The sequence below is a fragment of the Aedes albopictus genome, chromosome 3 (genome assembly GCF_035046485.1).
Source record: "Aedes albopictus strain Foshan chromosome 3, AalbF5, whole genome shotgun sequence".
NCBI lineage: Eukaryota > Metazoa > Arthropoda > Insecta > Diptera > Culicidae > Aedes > Aedes albopictus.
In genome coordinates this window covers 386232953-386260515 of record NC_085138.1, presented here as the reverse complement: position 1 = coordinate 386260515, position 27563 = coordinate 386232953, and the positions used below count along the sequence as shown (strand labels likewise).

Below are 27563 nucleotides of genomic sequence, written 5' to 3'. Positions count from 1 at the left end.
TAACCAAAAACGGCGCGGCAGAGTGACTAACTTGGAAGACGATCGCGCAATCCGACAGAGTAAGTGCGCACGAGAATGAGCAATTAGCTTTTTCCCCAATCATAGCCGATTGTGACCTCACAGTGCAAACCACTCGAACTCACCTTTGTTATGCCTTTGGATGTCGCAAATAAAACACAATCAATACGAGTTTCATACCAGAAATCTATTTATTACTTTTCCACATAACGAAATTGATAACAGAATACAGCATAATCAGTACAAAAAAAACCGACATAGTGTCATGACTTGAAAAACTCCCCCATCCCCGCCACCCAGCCTACAACTTCTTCAGCAATTTAGCCGCCTCCTCCTTCGCTTGCTTATCGTCTTCGTTCAGCACCGTCACATTCGCTGCCAGCGATAGGAACTCCTTTGCTTTCGCGTTGTTCTTCAGTGCCTGATGAGTTTTGCCCAACATCAGATGATTCATCGAGTAGAAGTTCGGTTTAGTTTGCTCGGCTTTTTCGAAGCACTCAAGCGCTTCCTCGTAGCTGCCCTCCGGAGGGGTAGCAAAAATCGTAGCCACGATTTTCCTCTGGTACCACGGCAGATCGGCCAGTCCGTAGTAGAACTGCCCCAAAATGTACCAACTGGTTGCGTCCGTTGGGTTTAGTTCCAACGCTCGCTTCATGTGCTTCTTGACGTTCTCTAACTGAGTGACGCGTTCCTTGATTCCATCCAGACCGCTCTTGGCATCCAGCAGAATCGAGTACCACTTGTGCGAGGCAAAGTCGTTATCGTTCAGGGCTAGCGCCTCCGTTGCAAACTGGAAGCTCTCGCGGACCATTTGCTCCTTCTTGGGGCTGGGGGTGCTCTTCGACAGGTTGAAGAGTGCCCGAGCCATGCGCCACTTGATTTCGTATGCTTCGGGGTTCTGGAAAAGATGGAATTATTTTTCAATTGTTGATGAAACGCTTATAAGTTACTTATGAATGAAGCAAACAGTATGAAAACAATTTTTATTTTGTTTTATTTATTTTATTTTATTGATGCACAAGGCAGTCTTGGGCCAAGTCTCCAATGCAAGTCCAAGAACTCACATCGTCCATAATACATCGTGTAATTTGGGAGTAGGCATTGCAACCTCTTTAGCCATGCGGCTTTTAAGTTTTGCGTGGCCTTAAGGATGAGGAAAGGTGGGAGATTGATTTTGCGTATCGAGCTGTGAAAGAATATGTTGTTAATGTGGATGTTATTTACCTTTGCGTATTTTCACACAAAATGAACAAGATTGACGATATGGTGCTTGATTTTCAGTGAACCGTTTATGCTAGTTCTTCTTGTGATTCTTGTTCTTGTGTCTTCTATATTCGAAGTTTTGTTAATAATAGGGTATCGGGATGCTTCGTTGGCATAGCCCCCTCGTTCGGCCTATCTCAATGTAAACCAAAAACTCAAACAAACACGCATAACTGGATATCGGAAAAGCTATGCGCCAAACAACTGTAACATTTCGTTTCAATTTTAGCACTTTGGAGCATTAAAATTGAATGAAAATGTCACTTTGTTTAACTTTTGTAGACGCCATGATTCTTCGGCTTAGTGGGTAGTCTATACACATGATCATAAATGGCACGATTCTGGAACATTTCGAATTGACTTTTCAATAACTGAACATTTGATGCGACGGTTAAAGACGCTATTTTGAACTTGTGTATTTGTTTTCAACGAATAATAACTATTTTACAAATTGAATGTGGGCCGAATATTGAGGACATTTTTTTCACTATGTACCCAAATCTTGGCCCATCAGTAAAGTGACGTCAAAAACAACGATAAAAAGGCGTCAACAACATTTTTTGCGTAAGAACCAGAAAGAACGAACAGGAAGAAAGATTTTGTGTACGGTGACTGTAAAAATATAACACTATAATAGGGTTGCGTTGTTTTCGTTACCTAATTAAGAAAGAACTTTAGTTAAAGTGAATTATTTATAGTTTTTTGAAAATTTGGCTCCAAAAATGTAATTTAAAAGTAAGATTGAACAAACAGAGATAATACTTCAGCAGAAATATTGAAAAAATAAGATAATAAGTGGTTCTAGTGCATGGAAAGCAATAGGCCAACGTTGTATCCACTAATAGGCCAATTTTTGTACCAACGACCAACGTTGCATACCATCGCATCGAATCTTTTCAGCTTAATTAAGTAAATTCTTGAATATTTACGTAAGTTTACTTCCAATTGGAGAAACATGCATTGCCTAGAGTGTGTAATAGGGTCAACATATTATTTCTAGTGAAATTCATGAGTTATGGTCAAAATTGCCAAGGCGGCTTGCAAATTAGGCCAAGGAATGGTACACATACCCTAATTTCAAAAAATAGAAGGACAAATTGAGTATCAACTTCCTTCCTGCAAATAGAAATCAAATATATCAAAAACAACAAAAAAGGACCATGACGCTTCTTCGTTTGATCACGAAAAGTATCGGTTCTTGTTGGCACCACGAGTGTGCATCTTTCTCTGTAGAGTAAAGATGCATTTAAGCCCCGAGACCTGACAGCAATCAAGCTGATCACAAGGTTGTGCCTTTGCCCAGGGTGAATGAAGCAAACAGTATGAAAACAATAAACCCAAATCCGAATTCAGCGCTCATGCCCACGCTCAAAACACAGGTCCAATATAATGTCCTTTTCAGGGCACTGATTAAACCTTGGATTAAGGACAGACTTGTTAGAATCCCAATATGGCCGCCACAATGGCCGACTTTTGCACCTACTCACGATTTTGAGGGCACAAATCTCTTCGTAAACACACCCAGCGCAGGTTTTTGTTGTCCAAAATGCTATCAAACGATTCGGTATGCATAACACACTGAAAGACTTACTCGGACGCGGCAAAAAACAGGTGCGTCCAAGTCAAATTTTTGCTGTCCAAACTTGCAAAATCGTTGAAGGAAAATAGGAGGTATCCATTAGAGATTACGCAAAAAAGTGTGAAACGACTGTTGGTATGGTTCAACGCGCCAAGGAGCGTAATTCCCCGAAGACCTACCCAAAACAGAAATGTCCAAAACGCAGTCAAATTCTGGCGGATTATGTGAAAACTCAGGCTTGGAAGCTGTACGACGATGTTTTGAGCAAAAATTGCATGTGCATATTCATGGATGATGAAACGTATGTCAAATTGGACTACAAGGTACTTCCAGGGGCACAGATTTTCACTGTTAAGCATGGCACGGATGTTACGAGTTAGGAGAAATCAATTTTTTGCGAAACAAATGGGAAAATGTGTTGGTTAGGCAAGAAATTTGTCAATGTGGTATGAAATCGTCACCTTTCTTCACCGTCCCAGGTATGAACGTCGAAATATACCGGAAGGAATGTCTCCAGAAACATATTCTGCCACTCATCTGAAAGCACGAAGGTCCTACATTACTTTGGCCGGATTTGGCATCCTGTCACTATGCGCGTGACACCTTTGACAGGTATGAAGTAAACAATGTTCAATTTGTGGAAAAGACAATGAATCCTCTAATTGCCCGTAAATAAGGCCCATTGAGAAATAGTTAACTTTGATGAAAGGGAAACTACGGAAAAAGGATAGAGGAGCAGAGGACGTCACACAATAGGACGCAATCAGTGAAGTACTAGATTGAAAGTAGTGAGCTGGATTTTTGTATGGTGAGATGATCAGTTCTCCATTTCTGCAATGAAATGGTGCAAACAACGTGGGTTATATGGTTTCTTGCCTAATTTGATGCTGTTTGGAGATTACGCAAAAAAGTGTGAAACGACTGTTGGTATGGTTCAACGCGCCAAGGAGCGTAATTCCCCGAAGACCTACCCAAAACAGAAATGTCCAAAACGCAGTCAAATTCTGGCGGATTATGTGAAAACTCAGGCTTGGAAGCTGTACGACGATGTTTTGAGCAAAAATTGCATGTGCATATTCATGGATGATGAAACGTATGTCAAATTGGACTACAAGGTACTTCCAGGGGCACAGATTTTCACTGTTAAGCATGGCACGGATGTTACGAGTTAGGAGAAATCAATTTTTTGCGAAAAAAATGGGAAAATGTGTTGGTTAGGCAAGAAATTTGTCAATGTGGTATGAAATCGTCACCTTTCTTCACCGTCCCAGGTATGAACGTCGAAATATACCGGAAGGAATGTCTCCAGAAACATATTCTGCCACTCATCTGAAAGCACGAAGGTCCTACATTACTTTGGCCGGATTTGGCATCCTGTCACTATGCGCGTGACACCTTTGACAGGTATGAAGTAAACAATGTTCAATTTGTGGAAAAGACAATGAATCCTCTAATTGCCCGTAAATAAGGCCCATTGAGGAATAGTTAACTTTGATGAAAGGGAAACTACGGAAAAAGGATAGAGGAGCAGAGGACGTCACACAATAGGACGCAATCAGTGAAGTACTAGATTGAAAGTAAAAGTTTGGGTAACTGTGTTGTTGTATTATTTATTTTTTGCAACTTCAACAACACAGTTACCCAAACTTTTGCTCAAACAGCATCAAATTAGGCAAGAAACCATATAACCCACGTTGTTTGCACCATTTCATTGCAGAAATGGAGAACTGATCATCTCACCATACAAAAATCCAGCTCACTACTTTCAATCTAGTACTTCACTGATTGCTTCCTATTCAAGAAAAACTGGGTCAACGTATGCAAAACCATCGTCGGAACGGTTGTCCAAAACCTTATGAAGCACGCCAAGAAGAAAGTGCGAGAGGTGGCAAGATCCACGAAAAATTAAATATACAATCATGTCATGGGCTTTTTTGATGGTCAATGAACAATGTAATTGAATTTAATTTACAAAATAAATAAAACATTTTGAAATACAGCAATTTTAAGGTGTACTCATAATTAACGATACAGTCACACTACAGTCAAATATAACCGAATTCGGTTCAATTTTCAACCGAGTGTTATCGGTTTTCCACAAGAAACCGAGAAACTCAGTTCAAAACATGTTTTCTGGCGCGATGTTTTGAAAATGAACCGAATTTTCGGTAAAAGTAGAACAACATTGATCGATTGTCATGGTTTTTAAACCGATGAGTACGGTAAAGCAATAATATTTTCGAGTTCGGTAAACGAAAACCGAGAAAACTCGGTAATATGCTCAGATTTTTCAAACGTCAGTGGGGTGAACTTCACGCCGGATTTTTTAACCGAAAACTCGGTTCTGTACTACAAACAGCCGGACATATTTTTTTCTGAGCTAACGTGCGTCAGGTGACTTTTTCCATTCAGAAGAGAAAGTTTACCGGTGAGTAACTAAATAAAAATAACTTGTATTGCTGACTACATTCCAAATTGGACTATCACACTTTTTTTGATACGCCTATTGAGCTTTGCAAGGATTTCGCGACGATCGTGCAAATGTTCAATCTTTGACAGCACAATGTTCACACATCCAACAACAAAGGAAACAGTGCATAAACAAACCGATTAGTCGAAACACCACCCCAAAATAACGCTCCGTTACTGGAAAACTGTAGCGGCGACATCAACCAATGTATGCTGAAACCGGTGTGCATATTTTGTGGTGGGACAATTATTGACGATCTTGCGCCAAATACGACGCACAGGCAAACATAATTGTCCCACCACAAAATATGCACACCGGTTTCAGCATACATTGGTTGATGTCGCCGCTACAGTTTTCCAGTAACGGAGCGTTATTTTGGGGTGGTGTTTCGACTAATCGGTTTGTTTATGCACTGTTTCCTTTGTTGTTGGATGTGTGAACATTGTGCTGTCAAAGATTGAACATTTGCACGATCGTCGCGAAATCCTTGCAAAGCTCAATATGTTTGCCTGTGCGTCGTATTTGGCGCAAGATCGTCAATAAAAAGTGTGATGAAAGTGCACATTTGCCTCGGATCGTCTCGACGTCTTCGGTGCACTTATTCCTCTATTTACAAGGAATAAGTGCACCGAAGACCTCAACTCGATCCGACGTGGTCCTACGCTGCAATCACACTTTGAAGGTCTGTGCACACTATTGTGTCAGTCCAATTTGGGGTGCAGTCAGCAATAAATAACAATATTCATTAAATATACTTTCAGCCTGCGGCTGATCAGCCGAAAACCCTTTTCTATGGAGGACTGATCAACTGTCGTTGGGATTGTCATGTAGCGGTCAAATTTTGCACCTGCTGCTTCACCCTGTGGAATTTTATGCGGTATCTTGCGACACAACAAAAGAGAACAGCGAAGTTTTAAACTTCGAAGATTCCCTCCAAAAAAATATTGGCTTTCTTACAAGTGCATTTTTGATAATGTAATAAAGCACACAATTACTTAATCTGGTGGTATTTTTAATTGTATTCCCAGACATTTTTAATACGGTTGAAATGCTGATATGTAGTAAGAAGAAGAAGAAACCATTGATTTAAACATTTCAGTCGGTTTATTTGACAGCTTTCGGTTACATTATTTTAAACCGTATTTCGGTATATCGTCTTTGGACTACCGAGTTTTATCGGTATGTTTGACAGATCGATGTCAAATGAAGGCAACCGGATGCTCGGTTGTTATTGTTTGAACCAGTGTTGGGAATACTCACTTGCGAAAAGCTATGCTCACTTGCTTCTATCTCAGCCCAGAAGCACGCTATCAAAAAATGATGTTTGAAGAGCTTTTAGACTGTAGTTTAATCTAAAAGTTTGCCGAACAAAGTAAAGGTCATAGACGCATACCAAAGTTGTGAGAGAGCTGTGAGTACAAGGTGAGTATAAGTTACACGAATTTTACTCACCTCGTACTCACAGCTCTTTCACAACTTTGGTATACGTCTATGACCTTTACTTTATACGGCAAACTTTTAGATAAAACTACAGTCTAAAGCCCTTCAAACATCATTTTTTGATAGCATGCTTCAGGACTGAGATAAAAGCAAGTGAGTATCACTCTTGCAAGTGAGTATTCCCAACACTGGTTTGAACCGAGCGTGTAACCGAGCGTTCAGCAGATAAAAACTCGGTTCAAATTCAACCGAGTTCGGTACAATTTTTTAAGTGTGAAGACGTTTGTCCTTCAACCCGTTGTGGTATGGGATATGAGCTCTCGTTGCGCTTATGCGTTCATTCCCTCTTCTAGGGCATCCCTTTCTATTTCATCACCTTTGCTTTTCCTGTTTCCCATCCCATCCCGTGTCCCACTCTCCCTCAGGTAAATGATGAAATAGGCTCATAAGTATGGCGATGGCCAAATGTCCCAACTGGTTAAGGTTATGGATCGCCAATCCGGAGGCGGCGGGTTCGATTCCCGCCGCGGAAAAAAATTCCCGACTCCCTGGGCATAGTGTATCATTGTACTTGCCACACACTGTACAAATTCATGCAATGGCAAGCAAAGATAGCCCTTCAATTAATAACTGTAGAAGTGCTCTAAGAACACTAAGTTGAAGAGAGCCAGGCCAAGTTCCAATGCAAGCGTCGAGTCATAAAAAAGAAGAAGAATTATGTGACAATTGATGCAGCCGAAATGGAAGACAAAGAGAACTTTTACAGCCAACAGAATGATGTCGAGGATAGGATTCCAAAAGGTGATATCTAGGGCGACTTCAGCGAGGAGCTTGGTTCCAACAACTCGGACTCTGAGCATGTCATGATCTCAGCGAAATGAGCGAAAACGAAGAGTTGTTTGCAGAGTTTTGTGGCAACCATGGTTGGGAACATTCACTTCGAAAGAGTTACATTGACTTGCTACTATCTCAGTTCAGAAGGTTTTTTTTCCTCATCTGTAGAGCTTTTTAACCACTGCGTCCATTATTTAGGAATAATGTGGTATGACCCATGTTTAACTTGGTGCTAGTCAAATATCCTGTCACAATTGAGCTGTGATGGACAATGGTTGATGTAACACCTGATCTCAACTAGGCACAACTCGTTTTATAAAGTTTATACCCTGTTGAGATTACTTCTCCAAATTTCCAAGAGCTCTAGAAACCCTTTACCAAATATCGCCAATCTGTGATGGGACAACACTCCGCAGTAGCAGAATAAATGCTCGGCAGTTTCGTTTTCCGTTTGATAGAAACGACACTCGGAGGATTGGATACAGATCTTGGCAAACCTATAATTTCTTTTCAGACAAATGTTGGTACACTCTAGAATGGCTTGAACTCCCGCTTGAAATACAGTGGGACTGCATCCCATTGGTATAGCCTCACTGATACCAGGGCCAAAAACATCAGCTCCAGTATTTTCTCCCATCTTGGACCCATCAGTATAAAATACAATAGAACCTGGACGTAAACTTGGCTCACCAGCATCCCAAACATAACGACATGTTTTCACCACTTTGAAGGGAACATCATAGTTGGTCTTCGTCAGTGAATCAAAATTCGACCATCGTGCAACAATAACGACAATGTCGCAACCTGAATTTGTTGCGACATTCTACCCAATGCGACATAGGTTTGTCGCAACTTGAACAGAATAGGACAAAGATCGTGCACCACGAGTTTGAAGATTTTTAAGGCTTGCATTGTGATTTTCGAGCGGTAACTTCGAGTCGGTGAACACTGCAACGCTGCTGAAGATGTATCATCAAAAAGTTTGGATTTTGGGTTGGCAATAATTGATTATTCACGAGTTGAAAAGTACGCAACAAATTCAGGTTCCGTTTTGTCTGCAACAAAAATTTTCGATCTCATGTCATTATCTGTTACCAGTTGGGATAAAGAGTAATCACCGCGTCTTCTTTGTTGCTTGTTTTGTGCCTCTTTTGTCTGACAATTCTCTTCACTGGTCTTCGTTATCATCCAATCTTCTACTGTTTTTATATCCATGTCTAATTTGAAGTCTTTGATGATCCTCATATGTCCAACAAGATCCCTGTCTACGACTTTATTGTAACGTATTAACTGCAGGGTACTTTTTGCCACTTGTAGTTTATCAAATTAATGCAATGGCAGTATATTGAGAAGGGCATCCAAAGCAACTGATGGAGTGCTTTTCATTGCTCTTGTCATAGATATACAAGCAAGTCTTTGTAGCTTACTTAGCTTCTTTTGGGTGGTTACCTCATTTGTTTTGGGCCACCAAACAAGTGAAGCATAAGTAATCTTAGGCCGGACTATTGCAGCATAGATCCAGTGAATCATGTTAGGTCTAAGACCCCTGGTTTTTCCTAAGGCTTTGCTGCAGACCCAAAGGGCATTGATACCCTTGGTTAAAACATTGTTTGAATGTGAATTCCAATTCAGTCTTTTGTCCAAAGTTACCCCCAAGATGTTTAACTTTCTCTGGGAACTGAATTTGAACTCCATCTAAAGAAGGTTCATTTTTAACCTTCTAGTAAAAGGTACCATTACAGTTTTTGAAGGGTTTTCGTTTAATCCCTCCTCTCGGCACCATTTGATGGTAACATTCAACGCAGATTGTAGCCAGCTGGATATCGTGTCATCATATTTTCCACATATCAGTATAACAGCTACATCATCTGCGTATCCAGCAACTTCAAAGCCTTGATTGATGGGCTTTTTAAAGAGTTCGTCCACTACCAAAGACCACAATAAGGGCGATAGTACTCCTCCTTGAGGACAGCCCTTCACAAATCTTACTGATAGTTGCGCACCTCCATGAACGGAAGAAATCTCTCGATCTCTAAGTATCGATATTAAATATCCATTCAATAATGCATTTATCCAAGCCCCTTGCTTCCATTGCTGAACGCATTGAGCTGTAGGGTGCGTTATAGAATGCTCCTTCAATGTCGAGAAAAGCAACTACGGCTATTTCCTTGGCTTTCAATTTTGCTGACTAGCGACTGTAGCGCTGTTATGGTAGATTTGTCTATTTAATAAGCAAATTGAAATTTGTTTCGAGGCATTTCTATTAAGCTGGTAGACTTGACAAAGTCATCCACTATTTTATCCATGGCCTTTAACAGAACAAAAGAAAGGCTTATGGGTCTGAAGGCTTTTGGAGTTGTTTTGTCCCGTTTGCCAGCTTTTGGGATGAAAACAACACGAACCTTACGCCACGCCTTAGGTATGTAAGCTATAGTAATACTGGCTCTGAATATTTCGGTTAAGAGCAGATAAATCGCTTCTTTTCCATGTTGGGAAAATTTTATCTTTCCCGGCAGATTTGAAAAGTTGAAAAGAACTCAATGCCCATTCGACCCTCGTGAAGATTTCACAAGCTTTTTGATAGGCATTGGTCGACAATACATGTATTGCTATATCTGAGTCCTGTTCTTCATCCGAATAAGGAATCGACCCTGAGAAGTGAGTTCTCATCATTACTTCCAATGTTTCAGAAAAATCAACAATAAAACTGCAATCTTCTTTTTTAAAACTTCCAAGGCCATTTGAATGGCCTTTTTATGAAGCCTTGCAGTCGTAGGAGCGTTATTGATGTCTTCACATACCCGTCTCCAGTCCTTCCGTTTGGCTAGCCTCAATTCTCTGTTGTATTCTGTAAGGGCTTCTTTATACTGAACCCAATCAGATGTAACATTTGCTCTGTTGAACAACCGCCTAGATTTCTTCCTCAGATCTGCCAGCTTATCATTCCATCAAGGGACATCCCTGTTGGATGGCCTCTGTCGGATTGAGCAGCTAGCATGATATGATGAAATTATTTTATCAATAATCTCATCAGAGACATTTTCCTACTGTGAAACAGACTAGATCTTTTCACCCTTATATGAATTTCCATTCATTAAATAAAAGCTGTAGAGGTCCCAGTTAGTTTTCTATGGATTTCTATAGCATTCAATTAAATTTGATGCGGCTTTATAATCGAACCTGATATGTTTGTGATCTGACAATGATTCCTCATCAGAAACATGCCAGTTCGCGATCTTATCTGATAGCAGATAGCTACAAAGCGTAAGATCTAAAACTTCCTGTCGAATAGCATTAACAAAAGTTGGAGAATCCCCTTTATTGCATATATCTATGTTATTAGGCGAAAAGTAATTTAGGAGATCCTCACCTCTTTTATTATTATCTGTACTGCTCCATATGGTGTAATGTGCATTTGTTATGACCAAAGATGGAGGCACATCATCAACGTCTCCCGGAAAATATGCAGAAGCAATACATACCTAAGTTTATCCCTCACAGAAAAAAATATTCATGTAAAATTCAGCGAGAAATCATGCACATAAAGGGAATGCTAGAGTTAGTGCATATTAACATGAGATATCATGTAAAAATACGTTACAATCGTGTAAATTTCCGCTAATAGTCACGTAATGATGGTTTACGCGATGGTTGGCGGAAATTTACACGATGGTAATGTAATTTTACATTATATCTCACGTAAAAGTGCACTCACTCTAGCATTCCCTTTATGTGCATGATTTCTCGTTGAATTTCAATTACATATTTTTTTCTGTGCTGGATTGTTGGTATCTCCATTTTAATCGCAACAATGTCTCTTGTAAATAATAAACTCAATAATTGGGATAAATTTTGTTCTCCTACTTACTAAAATGGCTGTTCTTGGATTAGATCGACTTTCGTGGTACAAGATTATACAATTCTGCGAAGAACAACCCATTACCCTTCTACTATTTACTCAGGGCTCTTATATTAATCTCACGTCTAACTGTTTTCTAATAAATCTTCTGCTGAGCACAGCTGAACCACCCTTCGCGTGGTGAAGATTTGTTTGGATAATTTTCATGGTAGGTACTCATTTCTTTAAACTATTTACAGGAGAAAATTAAGGTCCACTGCGTCATTGCTCAGTTTAACACAGTAAGTGCCCAAGTATTCCACAGACACCGTTAGGGGCTGTCCATAAACCACGTGGTCATTTTTTGGAAGATTCCGAACCCCCGTTTTTTTTACAAATTCCGAAATTCTGATTTGTTTGCAGTAATGCTTTCTGAAATTTCCGATGGCACTTCTCGATTGATCTCTGTCTGGAATTCCTTCGGAAAGTTTCCTAAAGATTCTCCTCTAGAAATTCTTTTAGAAAGTTTCCAAAAAATTCTTCTAGAAGCTCTTCTTGGAGGTTTCTCAGAAGTTCCTCAAATATTCCTTCAGGGATCGCACCGTAAACTACTCTTAGGATTCATTGGAACCTTCCTTCAGGGATTCTTTCAGAAAGTTTTCCGGGGATTCTTCAGGGATCCCTCCAGAGATTCTTTAAGAGATTCTTTCAGAAATCACTCCAGGAATTATTTCTTGGCGTTTCTCCAGGAATATCTCTAAAATATCTTTGTGGAATGCAGTGCAATCTCCAGATTTCAAGGCATTCCTTAAGAGATGCCTTCGAAAAGTTTGAGCAGTTCATCGTGGTTTGTCTGGCTTACTGTCAACCGGGGAAGGGAAGGGATGTTAGTTCTACAACAGTTGCTACTAGAGGTTGTATATACTATTGGACCCTCCACAATTGTCACGGGAAGGAGTTTTGTTAGTAGGGAGGCATTGATAGTTGTATAGATCAAGAATTCACTTTGATAATCGAGGCGATCCATGCGAACATTTATACAGTATACACACAAATGTGTCACCTCACAATTTGGAAGAATGGTGAGACCGTGAAGATTCTATTTGGTAATACTGACGCATAATTACGGATCAAATTAGTGTGGCCAGCACCGTTAAGTAGCGGACTGTGCAAAAATACAGGATAGTTTAATGCAAATGAAACAAAATTAATGAAAAAATTGGGCCGACACTTGAAGTTGAAGCAGTTCTTGTTTTTTTTTTGCTAGGTTTCTAGCTGCACTCTGAATAGAGTTGAAACCTCTACACTAGACCCGAAGATAGAAAAGAGTACGTAATCTTTCAGAAGCAGTTTGCCAGCCGTACGCGGAAAATGATATCCATTAAGACACTGTTGCAACTGACTCAGAAAGATACGGTAGAAGATTGGAAAGTTTTCAATTGGTCAGTCAGTCAGGATTTGCCTATGTAGTGTTATGGTTACACGGTTTGTGTTTGTCTCCTTGTTTTGATTTTGTGGTATGGTTAAATATGTTTTTCTCCTCGTTAAGTCAGTTGTATGTTGTTTTTTTTTCATCGAATCAATCGAACCCTGTATGTTAAAATATAGTCGATCCTGTGTCAAATTGTTTTCTTGATTTCACTGATCGTTTTCTACTTGTGTTCATCTCTTGTGTCCTTAAATTGTCATCGGTCCAAAATCCACAGAAACATGTAACTGAACTTCTGAACATCTAAGAGATAATCAAAAATACGCCAAGTTGGTGAGTTGATTGCAATAAAAATTTAAAATAATAAAGATTTCATGTCAACTTTCATCCCGCTACAAATACTGTTAAAAATTTTCAAATTCGTTCAATTGTTCTATCGGTCCTACCTAGATGAACCATGTCATTTTCTCAAGCGTAGCCTAGAAATGTCAACCTAGTCATACACAAGTAACGTTGTTCAGTTAATATAAAGCAGTCAGTTTTTGTCCAAAATGTCACGTCGAACGCATTGACGTCAACAATGCGTTTAAGTGTTCGCACGTTAGCTTTGAATCTATCAGCACAATTAAGTGCTGCAAATCTCCTTCCCACTATTGATTCTCCGGTCGATTTTTATTGCTTTATTTAAAGAAAATATGACCAACTAACATTGTAAAAAATCGAAAAAGCGACTATGACATTAATAAATTACTATGTAATAAAAATCAACCGAGAAACGTGGGAAATACCCAAGTAACAGAAGTAGCTGAATAACAGTCTCTTAAGCTAAAGTTTGTTCAGCAAAAATGTTTGTTGGGTATAGCCCAAACAACATTTTGAAGTCAGATGGCTGTAAAAGGTTCCAAAACCTGTCACAAATCCTATAATACTTTTATTAGGATTTGTAACGATCATCAAAACCTTCTCAAATCCAACCGACTTGGAACTATTGCTTGGGAATAGACTCTACTGAGCCCCGGCGGTTCCTCCTGTTTATCGAGCATGTCTAATGCATATGATCAGCCATACTCCATCTGCAGCAGCCGGTTCGTGATGAACCGTTGGAGGCGCATTAAAGTGTTAAAAAGGTGATATGTTTCACTACACTGAAAGGCGGCTTGCAGTAATGACAAGCATAACAATGTTTTTAAATTTACCATGGAAAAACATGATCATCGACCCACTAACGCTTCTTGTGTGCGTTTTGTTTCTTCTCACATCAACCGGTTCGATAGCCGAGTGGTAGCGTGCGAGCCTGGTGATGTCAAGGTTCTTGGTTCGAATCCGGTTGCCAACAGAAACTTTTTTTAATAGAAAATCGAGTCCATGGTAAAATTGAAAACATAATTCTGTTGAATTGAAACGAAAATCAGTCTGCACAAATTTAGTGGCGTTGTGTATTTAAATTGACCCTCAGAATAGTAATTTTCACCGCAAGCCGCCGTTCAGTGTAAAGAACACTACATTACAATAATCAAAATGAAACTCCTTCACTTTAATACCGTCAACCCCTGCGAACTTGGCCAGGGTTGAAGCAGTTCTTGTTGAGTAAATACATGAAGGATGATTTTAAAATAGATAGTAATAGATAAGGACTGTTCATTAAAGAAAGTGGACATCTGTTTACCAATAGTTTAGAGTTAAAACTAAACAAAAAATTGTGAATTTTTGCTCAGTGTGTAAAAACATTGTTCACTTCGGCAACACACTTAAAGAAAACGGAAAAGTAAGAAATTTCGAGCGATAGGTCGTATTAGCTTTGCGACTAGCAGATTAATTCTGCACAAATGGTGTTCCAAAAAGTTGTCGTTTCGAGAATTGACTTACTAATACACTTCCGGGACCACAATTTTTCAACACTAAGCAGGGGACAGATGTGCCGGATGATGTAGGGTACATCAGAACTGAAAAATTTCGGAAAAAGTTTTTAGTGTTGCAAGCCAATTGTTCATGTGGCTTAAAGAGTTCTTCGTATTTCACAACGGGAACAATCAACGGTGAAAATAACAGAAAGGAATGCATCAAAAAACCACTTCTACTTATCTACCGAAAACATACGGATCCTCTTTTGTTTTAGACGAATCTGGCATCCGCTTTTTACGCTTCTTCTACACTAGAGATGCTCAAGACGGAAAAAGTCGATTTTGTCGAAAAATGGCAAAATCCACGAAACTTCTCTGAACAGCGTCCTGTGGAAAGATAGGGGCTGTCCATAAACCACGTGGTCATGAGGGGGGGGGGGGGTTCGGCCAATGACCATTTTGTATGGACAAGAAAAAAATTTTGTATGGACTAATGACCACGCGGGGGGGGGGGGGGTGTTGAAAAGTCCCAAAAAAATGACCACGTGGTTTATGGACAGCCCCATACTGGACAATAATTAAGCGGCATCTTAAGAAAGATGGAAGAGAAGCAAGCTCTGTTGATTGATTCAAAAAAATTTGGTCTGCGGCACAACGAAAAGTTACGGAGAAAGTTGTGCAGAATCCAATGGGAGGTATCAAGAAGAAAGTCCGAGCGTTCTTCCGAAAAGCGAAGTAAATGTTCAAACTCACGTGAATTTGGCCACATGTATGTTGATTGTCATTTATAAAAAATAAACTTACGAATTTGTTCGAAAATACATATTTTCTATTGAAAAACAGGTGTCCACTTTCTTTAATGAACAGTCCTTACATACACTGCGATTCTCAAAGAAAAACAGGGAACAAGTTCACCGAACATAAATCATTCACACGAGCCCCGTCGACCTATCGCTAAAAACGATACGATCGTGCGACACTATTTTCCAACACTCGCAGGCACAGCAAGAAACTACACAATACTAAAAACTAAACATCCACGCGTCTATTGGTTTCGTTTTCGCACGAGACCAAAGCGAAGGTGTTCGATTATACTGCGATACTCATCATATACAGAAGCGATGCATGCACTGCAAGAAACAACACGATATATTCTCAAGTTCAAATTGTTCAGTAATCTCTTCAGGAAATTAAAAAAAAAATCTCATTACCTCCAGAAGTAATCTCCAAAAATAATTTTAGAGATTCCTTCAGGAAATCCTACAAAAAATTCTCCAGTATTTGTAATTTCATGTAGTATGTACTTCTGTAAAAACCGTGAAGAGATCTCTGAAAGAATCCCAGGAGATATTTGTAAAGGGACCGCAACAGCAGTATCACAAAGAAACTTTCTAGAAAATTCTTCAGTAACCCCTGGCGAAACGTTCCAAGGAATTCCTGGAGGAGCGTTTGGAAAACTTCCAGAAGAATCGCTGAAAAAAATTATAAAATGCTCTAGCTGAATTTCTGAAAAATGCACGATACAATCCCGTATTGACATTCATGAAAAAATATAAACTATTGTCTCTGGAAATATTCTGAAGGTTCTAAAATAATCCTTGCAGGAATTTGTGAATAAATCTGATGTCTAATTTCTATAGAAACTGCTGGAGAAATTCTTTAAACAAATCCCTGGATGAATATCTGAAAGAACCCCAGGGAAATTCCCGAAGAAATCCTAGGTGTTCCTGAAGAAATTCCTTTTGTAATACCTGAAAAAAAATGCTCGAGAAACCCTTGGTGGAATTGATTCAGTAATTTCTTAACAAATATTGAAAGGAATTACTGGAGGAAACCTCCATAAATCTCATGACAAATTTACCAAAGTAATTTCTGTAGAAGTTTTTGGGGAAGATTTCTCGAAAAAATTCCTCAAAGCATCTTTGGAAGAATTCCTGGAAGAATAACCGAGAAAAAAAAATACTTATAGGCATACATGGAGGAAATCCTGGAGATATCTCTGTATTAATTTCTGCAGGAATTTCTGGAGGAATACCTGCTTGGATAAATTTATTGAGAAATTACTGGATGATTTCTTGAAGGAACCGGTGAATTCCTGATAGAATTCTTGGATAAGTTTATGAAAAAATCCTGGAGATATGTTTGAAGAGGGGACGTTTATAAATTACGTCACGCTTTGAGGAGGGAGTGAAGTTTAGCAAAGTATGACGACCCATACATAAAAGAGGTCCTATAAAAAAAGTTTGCCATTGAGGGACGGGGGGTTAAAATGGATAAATTTTGCTTAACGCTTTTCATAGACTTCTTAACAATAGAGGAATTTTAGAAGGAATTCATAGAAATTATCAATATAAATTTAAGGGAAAATTCATCCTTACACAATTAAATATTCTCGCATATACTTATCATCAAGGTTCTACATTGAAACCAACACAACCTGACCCCTCTCCAGAAAAGTTACCCGAAATACATCTACTCACCGCGCTTTTCACCAGCAAATCGTACGCCTCCTGGAAGTTATTCTCGTCGAACAGCTGATCCGAGTGTTGGATGGTCTCGCTCAGACTTTGGGCTGCTTGCATTTCGGCCATTTTAGCACCGGCTTCCTTATCCGTTGCGGAGTCTTTTTTCGATTTACCGGATGAGAACAGTGAAAACGACGCTAGAAATCCTACTACGCCTGTAGTGGCAGTTGTTTTACCGGTGCCGGATGGCTTCGCTTCGATGGATGTCTTTAGCTGAAAATAATTAAACGTGATTGAAAAGATATCCACTTGATCCGATAAGATAATTATCAAGGATAAGAGAATGCTGCTTTTCGTGAAAAATATAGCAGTGCACTAAACAAAGGATTTCGCTTTCATTCATTTCCATCAAAATATAAAAAAAAAATAGTTAACTGGGACAACAACAAAATCCAGAATTTTGTTTAAACGGAACATGTAAAAAAGTATTTAAAAGGTATGACCCTATTACATTTGTTAATACTTATAATACTTTTTACATTTATAACTTATGAAAATCTTCTTCATTTGTGAAACTGCAAAATTTGTGCGTTTTATGATTATTTTTTTCCAATCGCTATTTTGAACTGTTGTACAGTACAACAACTTGTACTATCTATCACTTTATTGGCTTTTTCATATTGAACATGCATTGGCGTATCTAGGATTTTTTCCTAGGGGGTGCCTAGGGGGTGCCAGTTTCAGGAAAATATCGATCCACCCTCAATTTCTTAGTATAATGATATACAGCGTCGCGGAAAAAAATAGAACGGAAATTTATACGCGCTATATTTTAAAGAACAGCTTTTTCTGGAAAATCCAAACCGTTGTACTGATGAGAGGTTTGGAAACTTGATATCTTGATTGCGTATAACACATGGAATTTGTATTTTGGAAATTGATTTGCAATTTATTTCAATTAAGGTGATACGGGACGCCGTGTTAATTTTCCTATCTTCCCTTTCTTTCTAACAATTTGCCTCGCGATTTTGGAGATGGTAATCACCATTTTTATCGCAGGCCGAAAAACAATCAGCATATGCACTACCAGTGAGCATACACAATGATAAGTTTTTGTTCCATAATATGAAGTAGAACCTGAGATTACCATCTTAGTAGCAACAGAGCAATGGCGGATATTTCCTCGGCCGTCCCGTTCACCCTTAAGACTTCTTTTGCAAATCTCTCGGTAATTCCTTTGGATTTGGCAAATTTCTTCGGTAATGTCTTTGGATCCCCTTCGGAAATTTCTTTAAGAATTTATTTGATAATATGTTTAGAAATTGATACTAAACACCTTTCACGCATATTTTGAAAATTTTATCGGCAAAAACTATAAAAATTTCTTCGTCAATTCCTTTACGAGTTTATTTTGGCTTTAATTTCATTGGCAAATCCTCTGAAATGTTTTCTCGGGAGTTCCTTCTCCAATTTTTGAGTAGTCTTTCAAGCATTGTTTTGGTAATGGCAGCAATTTTATTGATATTTTCTTTCAAAAATTTTTTAGTAGAGCCTTTGGTAATTCATTCGACAATGACTCTGGGAACTTCCTCACATTTTTTTTTTGGAAATGTCTTCGGCAAATCATTCTACTTGTTTAGGGATTTTTGTCTTTTTTGGACATTCATAATCTATGCTTTTCGGTATTCCTTCGCCAATTCCTTTGAAAACTTCTTCGGAAATTCTTTTATAAATCGCTTCTATAATTTCATTAAAAATTCTTTAAAAAATTTCTTCTAGATTTCTACAGTAATTATTTAAGGTATTCCTGCAGCAGATAGTTTTGGAATACCTTCGGCAATTCCGATAATACTTGCATTGAAAATTTATATGGGAATTTTATAGGGCAGTTTTCTTGGAAATTTTGGAATCTTCGATTATTACTTTGAGAACTTCTTCGGTAATTTCTTTGGAAATTGATTCGGCAAATTTCTTAAAGATTTCCTTCGAGAATTTATTTGAAAAAAAAAACTTAAGTGGATCTTTAAAAAATCTGTCACGGTGATACTACGACAATTACTTTTGGAATTCTTTCAAAATTATATTCAGGAATTCCTTTGATGGTTTCGGAAAATTCTTTGAGAATTTCTTCGAACATTTTTTTGTGGATGTTTGTGAAATTTTTTATAGAATACATTTCGGCAATTTATTGTGAGATTGGATTTAGCCTATTTTTGAAAAAAAGCCTCAATATGTTCTTCAGTAATTCCACTGGTAATTCTAATATAAATTCCTTTGCAACTACTTTGAAAGTTCTAAGGTAATTTTGATGGAAATTTTTCTAGTAATTTCTTAGGGAATTTGTCGGGAAATTTTTCGTGAATTTCATAGGATTTTCTTCAACCAAGCCCAGTTTAGAATTTATGAACTTCCAATTCAGCATATTTTGGAAGCGATAGATATAAACAGAATTATATCATTAATAATTGCAAAAGTAATCACGATAAAATTGCCTGAGAAATATGAAAAAAAACTGCAAAAAATTCTAAAATCATTTTCGAAGAAAAGTCATTGAAATTATAAAAAAATTCCAAACAAATTAAATTCCAATGAAACTACCGCAGAAATAAAAAAAACATGCTGAAGAAACTCGCAAAGAAATGCAGGGCTGTTACAGGTGGCGCGGATTTTGCGTTTTTCGCGGTTTTTGCGTTTCGCGCGGATTTGGCGCGTTTTTGCTAACTTCGGCGCGGTTTTTGCGGAAATGGTTTTCAAATGCACTCACATTAAATATGTAGACATGTAGCTCAACACAATCAGAATAAATAAAGAACATTTCCAAATTGGAGTTATGAATTTTGTGATTGAGTAAAAATAATGTTAATAGTCGCTAGCTTAGAGTGCTAGATAAGTTCCTCTTTCAAATTTCGTAGTCAACCTCTTGAAGTTATTTCTGTCTTAACCCGGCTAAATTTTTGGATAGAATGATTTGGACTTAACTAATTTAGTAATGTCTGAGGTTCGAAAAACACTGAATCATGGCAAGATTTCTGCAAAAATGCCTAGAGTTTCTTGCAAGGTTTCTTGGTAATTCTGAAATCTGTTTTTTATGGAATTTGCAAAAAGACGTCACTGGAAATTTTGGATAAACTTTTGATTGAATTAGAAGAATCTCGTATAGAAAATCATTGGTTTTGTAGTTGTAGACTGTGTTGCTTGTAGATCTGTTGTCAAATCGATTTTTGTCAAAAATTCTAGTAGAATTATCCTAAAAATAAACTTCTGTTGTCATGGTAAAATTTATCTTTGATTTCCAATCGGAGCATTCGTTCAAAGGGGAGTAGCAAGCACAGTTAATAAAGGCACAGACAAACAGACGTCTCACTCTACTCACTTCCCATCGTTCCACTTTTTAACGGATTATTCAAATATTCCGTAGTTCGCAAATCGCTCGCTCATGGCGCTCGCATCGTTTTTGCTCCTGTTTGACGTTTGCTCACTACCGCCATCTACTCGGTGGATTTGCGTACCACAGTATAATTAGCATTGGGCAACATAATCGCTGTGACAATGATTTTTATCGCATTTTCTTCCAAGTGACACGTCTGTTTGCCTGTGATAAAGAGTTTCTTGGTAGAATTGTGGAGGATTTTATTAGGGGAAGACGGGGTAAGAAGGCCCGCCGGGGTAAGACGGATCACCTACAGTTCACCATGAAAATGCCGTTTTCTATAAACTTTCACCTAGTACTCTGTTCAAGTAAGAAATATTTGTCATTTTGAGCCATTTTGCGCAATGTTTATATTGAGATTTTCAAAACAAATAAACAAAACAAAGATTTTGCTCCATGATGATGTATTTGATCTAATTTTGTCGCATATAACCTTAAGGATTTTGATTCGGAATAAAGTTTTCAAACCAAAAAAGTAACCCATTCATAACTTACCAGGAATGTTAACAAAACATAAGAGGAACGGGATTGAGATTGAAAACAAAAATCCTTATAAACTAGCCTCATGAGTAAAATCTGCCCAAGCGGGGTAAAAGCGACCACCTCGAACGGGGTAAGACGGCCACCCCCCAGATCATAGAATAATATGGCTGCACCCAATTTATCGAAAATTGTTTGTTGAAAATATGCCATTTCACATAAATAAACTCATATTTGCGTTGTTTGCGCTGGACGTAACCAGAAACATCATTTTTGTGATGTAAATGGGTGTTTGAGTATCCATATTTACGATACCCCAATAAAAATAATAAATGGTAACCCCCGGGCAATTATGTTAACCAATTTTCCATGTGAGGGACTTGAAGGAGTCATATTTTATTTCAACGTATGGAATTCAAACATTTCTAATCACTATTATTTTAAAAAATAGTGATGGTCCTTCTTACCCCGCTGGTGGGCCGTCTTACCCCGTCGTCAAAAAATAAAGTGCTTTTTAATCAAAATTTCAAATAGCTCAAAATTATAAAAGTTTCAACAGAACAAATCGAAAAATAATTTTCTTGCATGCCCAACAATTCGAAAAATGATATGATGTGTTGAAACTAGTGTAATTCATTGTCAGTGTTGGGTTATGATTTTTATGGCTTAGGGTGGCCGTCTTACCCCGTCTTCCCCTACATGAAAACATGAAGCTTTTGGAATCCTATGGAGGACATTCTTGCTGAAATCTTAACTGAATTTCCATGGGTGTGGTATGGGCAGAAACTCTTATCTTAAATTTCTAATAAATTAATACTTCTCTACATACCTTTTGCTCAAAGATGAGAACGTTTGCCTGACATTTTTTATTAAATGTTTCCTTAGATTTTATTCCTATTTGAATTGGCGATTTTTTTAATCAATGGATTACGCTAAAATCAATTACTCAATTTGTATCGTCACAAAAAATTGAAAATGTTCTTGCAGTTCTCTCGAACGATCTTTTGAGACTTACTACAGATTTTATAGCGGGATTTCTACAATAATGTTGGTTTTAACTATTTCAAAATTTAGCCAAGAATTCTCTTTTTTGGAACTGCTTCAGGGAACAGGAAATCCCATTCTCGTGAAATAGTTGTCACCCTGATTGGCCAGTAATCAAAGAACTATTTATTCAAAACTTTTTATTCCAATTTAAAAAACTTATTTGTTTGCAACATTTCTTGGTTGATGTGGAAGTTGCATGGATTAATAATAATTAAAATCGGTTTTAATATTAGAAATGATCTTCATCTAGAGTGCAACAAAAAACATGCTCGAAAAATTGTCAAATTCAGGCTTTTTATGAGCTTGAGTCATCAAAATCATATGTTTTTGTACTGGCGCGGATTTGATGTCGTCGGCGCGGATTTCAAAATGCTTGGCGCGGATTTTGCGGTTTTCAAATCGATAGTTTTGTAACAGCCCTGAAAATGGCCATACTGCGGTCTAGCAAACACGGAGTCATTGGTTCGAATCCCACCCATCTCTCAATTAGACAATTAACAATATTATGTGCCTTCTAATTAATAACAAGGTGTTCCCGTACATCCTTATAGAATTTCACTAGAGATTTTTCTAGTAATACCTTCCATGATTTCTCTAAAAATTCCAGCTATTCCCGATATTTGTTTAGGAAATCCTCTAGAGATTTATATTAATATAATTGGAATTCCTAGAAGAAGGCTAAGGGGAGTTCCTGGAGTAATATCATGATTAATTTCTAGAGTAATCCATGAATAAAAACTCTAGAGGATCTCCTGAATGAGTCTTACGAAAAATCCTTGGAAGAATCAAAGGCATTTCTGAAAGAATCCAAGGAAAATTACCTAGAAGAATCCCAGCAAGAATGCCAGAAGAAATCCCTAGAGGAATTCCTGCAGGTATCACAATAAGAATTTCTGGAGGAGATTCCTGGATGACAGTCAAGAGGGGTTCCTGGAGGAATCGAATGATGAATATTTGGAGAAATTCTAGGAAACAAATCCTTTAGGATTTCCAGGTGGAAACACTGATGGCAAGGCTCCTATGAAGATTGCCTTGGATAATCCCAGCAAGAATTCAGAGGAATCCCTGGAGAAACTCTTAGAAGAATCCCTAGAAGAATTCCGGGAGGTATTTCAGTAAGAATTTCTGGAGGAGTCCTAGGAGGAATTTCTGAAAGAACCACAGCAGGAATGGCTTGAGAAATCCAGCTGAAATTCCTGGAGGAAGAGCATGAGAAGCTTATGAGAGAATGCTTGGATAAAATTTCTGAAGAAATCACAGGAAAAATCTCAGAAAGTATTAGAAGGATTCTGGGATGTATCATTGTAGAAATCTCTGCATAAATACTAGGAGGAATTGCTGGAGGAAACTATACAGTAAATGCCCGGGAGAATCCAAAGAAAAAATCCTTAGAATAGAGAAGTCCCTGCAAGAACCGGTAAAGGTATTTTGGAAGAATTTATAACGAATCGCAGGAGGAATTTCTGAAGAAATCTTAAGAAGATTTCCCGGAAGAATTCCAGCCACAATGCTAAGATAAATTCGTATAGGAATCACTAGAAGAATTTCTGGACGTATTCTAGTAAGAATTCCTGGAGGAATTGCTAGAAGAACCACAGGAAAAGTTGTTTGAGGTATCCTTGAAGGAAGGCCAAAAGGAGTTTCTGCAGGAATTTCTGGAGGAATCTTTGGATAAAATCTCTGCAAGAATTCCAGGAAATTTGCCTGGAAAGGTCCCAGCCAAAAAGCTAGGAGAAAGCTCTAGAAGAATCCGTAGCATAATTTCTTAAGTTCCACAGTTATCTAACGGGTGGCCACTAAATAACGGGAATGCTTTTAGCAGCTGATTAAAAACAATAGAAGCGTCCATAGAGTAAACATTTTTTAGACAAAACCATCGTCTATCTATCCACAAAGTCAGCGTATTTTTTATTTTGTGTCAACTTATTCTGTTCTGCAGAAAACGACATTGAAACAGGAAGCACTACCAAAACGCCTTGGACGGCTCTACTGATTGCTCAAAACAACCGTAAAAAAAGTTAATAGTAAACCATTATAAAACTAGAACCCGCCCGGTTTTGAATGAATTCCACATTTCGGCATCCCAAGAAACAGATCCTGAAAGAAATAGAGGAAAACTAGCAAAACCAATAAGCATGATATCATTTCACATAATAAAATCTTCTTTTGTGACATGGGCTGGATAAATCAATAGAATGCCTTGTTAAATAACAAATATTTACATCAAATCACATTTACACATTGAACAACATGTAAATGGTTCGTTATAAAAAAAATAGCACAAAAAAGTTCAACAATGAACCGCAGTGCACAAATTACATCGACACGTTTTGGTGATACAGAAAAATAACATTTTTTGGAAATTTCTATAAATGTCATTTACGGGAAAAGGCTACAACCAAAGCAAAAAAAAAAAAAAACAAGTCAGTATCCCCATTTTTTCTTATTACTGTTTGAGTGTGTAGATGCTAAAGGTAGCTGAGAAACCATTTATTTTGACCAACGATTTCACAGACGCAGAAAATGCGTGAAAGTAAACTCTAAAAAGTCGTACAAAGCAGTTGCTCCAACATCACTGCAAAAAAATACTGTACAAATTACTACGTTCAACTTTCTTAAATTTTATATTTTCCATGGACGTACATTGTTAAACCTTTATGATAGTTAAATTCAGATTGCCATTTTTAAAGATCATATATTTTTAAGAGCACATTCAAAGCATTCCCGTTATTTAGTGGCCACCCGTTAGTAGTCCTAGAATTCCGGGAGGTATCATAGAAGAAATTTCTAGAGAAATCCTAGAATCAGAAATGCCGGGATATCCTAAAAGTAGTTCCTCTAACAAATGCCTGGAGGAATGCCTTTCTCCTTGAAAGAATCGGTAGAAGTATACTGAAGGAATCCCTGATGGAATCGCAGGAGGAATCTCAGCAGGATTCCCGCAAGTATTGCAGCAGGTAAGTATGCCAGGAGAAATCCCTGAAGTATTTCTGAAGGAGTCCTAATGGAGATTGCTTGAAGAATTCCAGCTGGAATACATGGAGAAAGGTCAATAGAAGTTCTTGGAGAAATCCTCTGTGGAATTTCTGGAAGAAACTCTGGAGGAAGTCCTGAATAAATCCTTGAAGAAATTCCTGGAAGAATCACCGAAGGGATTTTTAGAAAAAAATCCAGCGAGATTTTCCGGAAGAATTTCTGGAACTTCCCTAGTAGAAGTAGAAGTAGAAGGTACCACAGTGAGAATTTTTGGAGGAGTTCTAAGAGAAATTGCTGCAAGAGTCGCTGCAGGAATTGTTTGAGGAATCCTAGTCACAATTCCCGGTGGAAAGCCAATATAAGTTCCTGGAGTAATTGCATGAGAAATTTCTGGAAGAATCTCTGAATAAAATCTCTTAAGGAATTCCCAAAAGAATCACCGGAAAAACTTCTGAAAGGATCCCAGGAAGCAAGGTTGCGACCATTCATTTGCAAAGATTTACATTCATTTGCTATTATCTCAGTTCAGAAGCATGTTATCGAAAAACAATGTATGGATGAATTTAACCTTGTAGTTTTATCTGAAAGTTTTCCGAATAACATTGGGGTCGCAAACGTATACCAAAGTCGTGAGCGAGCTGTGAAGGCAACTCTCCACGCGGTGAATGTAAATTTCATTCACGCTGTGGAAAGTTGCCTTCACAGCTCGCTCACGACTTTGGTATGCGTGTGCGACCCCAATGTTATTCGGCAAACTTTCAGATAAAACTACAAGGTTTAATTCATCCATACATTGTTTTTCGATAGCATGCTTCTGAACTGAGATAAAAGCACATGAATGTAAATCTTTGCAAATGAATAATTGCAACCTTGCCAGGAAGATTGTCTTGAATAATCCCGCCAGGAATTCATGAAGGAATCCCAATAGAATTTATTAGAGGAATCCCTAGAAGAATTCCGAGAAGTATCAATGTAAGAATTTCCAAAGAAATCCTAGGGGAAATTGCTGGACTCTGTAGAAATTTCTAGTATGCACAACCCCATGAAGACTTTCTAGAGAATACTAAGGAAAGTTTATTGAAAGAAAAATCGGTAGGAGTTCATAAGGAAGCCTAGAGAATTCACTATATGAATAGATAGAGGTATTTCTGGAGATCTCCATAGAGAAGTCTGTTGATTGTTCTTACCAATATCCTTATGACAAAACGTACGTAATTTGAGTTGAACATGCCAAAAACATCTTCAGACTTCAAGTTTTTCGAAACTTTTTTAAGGTTATTTTTATCTTGTTTACAAAAATTATAATAAATCGGATAAAATTGGGTTGATTTTGAAACTTCATACATTTTGTATGGGATGAAAAATTGGAGGAAAATTTTGAGCCTCATTTACTCGAATGTGGGTTTCTGTCACTTACACCCCTTTGCTTCTAACCCCCTCAAAAATTAGAATTATTCTGTTAAGTTTAATATTTTAGGTGTTTGTCAAGAATAAATTCTAGGGGGTGCCAAATGTGTTCTAGGGGGTGCCAGGCACCCCTGGAACCCCCCCTAGCTACGCCAATGTGAACATGGTGTATTCCTTGTTTAAGTGTTTGTTAATTGCACTGCATTTATCTTCATCACTGAATGTTATCTAGATACTGATAGCGCTACATAATTTATCAACCAAATCTTCGTGTACCTCAAACAATATGAAGTTGCTGGAATAATTCAGGAATTTGGACTTTGAACCGAACCGAGTATTTCCACTGCGATGGTGACGACGACGACGACTACTGTATTATCACTAACAACTATCAAGTACGCTCGAATGCAAACGATGGATTTATATATGCTTTAATGAATATTGACAATATACTGTAGAATAACAAAGAACAAAGCACTATATCGAGATAAATTCCCCTTTACTCACCTTAGTGGTGCGTTGCAGCAGGGCCTGTAGTCGCGAGATGACGTCGCGATTGTTACCGATGCACCGTTGTTGTGTTCGCGATCCCAGACCCAAGTAGTTTCTCCAGCTTTGTGCAACAAGCGGCGATGAGTGTCTTAGTGCGAGAACACTGGCGATCAGTTGTAGCCGCCGGGTGTACGAGCTTCGCAAGACCATTTTTACAAACTTAACAGATGGAATACTGAAACTTAATGTAACTGCACAGGAACAAAACAACAAATTACGTAGGTCAAGATGGGTGATCTACAGAAGCAAAACAAAATCACGCAACTAGAGAGTACGCATACGTATATGATACTGAAGAAAGTAGACGATGTTTCGTGCACAAACAACACCTCCCATATCGTAAATATCTACCGAAGTGAGTGTACAAACCGTAGAAACAAAGCATACGACGACGGGACGCGAAAATAACTGACACGCAAACCAAAGCAGGAACTGATAACTAACATGATGTTTTTGTTGCACCTCACTGTATCGAAGAACACACTCACTGAGAT

The 27563-nt window shown here is 38.1% G+C and overlaps 1 protein-coding gene across 1 annotated transcript; it reads right to left on the bottom strand.

Annotated features, from left to right (window-relative positions):
- Positions 1-184: 184 nt before the first annotated feature.
- On the bottom strand, positions 185-27428 carry LOC109399658 (regulator of microtubule dynamics protein 1). Its single transcript, XM_019672194.3, has 3 exons — positions 27025-27428; positions 17193-17450; positions 185-916 (listed from the first exon to the last, which is right to left on the bottom strand). Exons 1-3 carry the CDS (start codon positions 27217-27219, stop codon positions 320-322), a joined length of 1050 nt encoding a protein of 349 aa, XP_019527739.2. The 5' UTR covers positions 27220-27428; the 3' UTR covers positions 185-319.
- Positions 27429-27563: the final 135 nt, after the last annotated feature.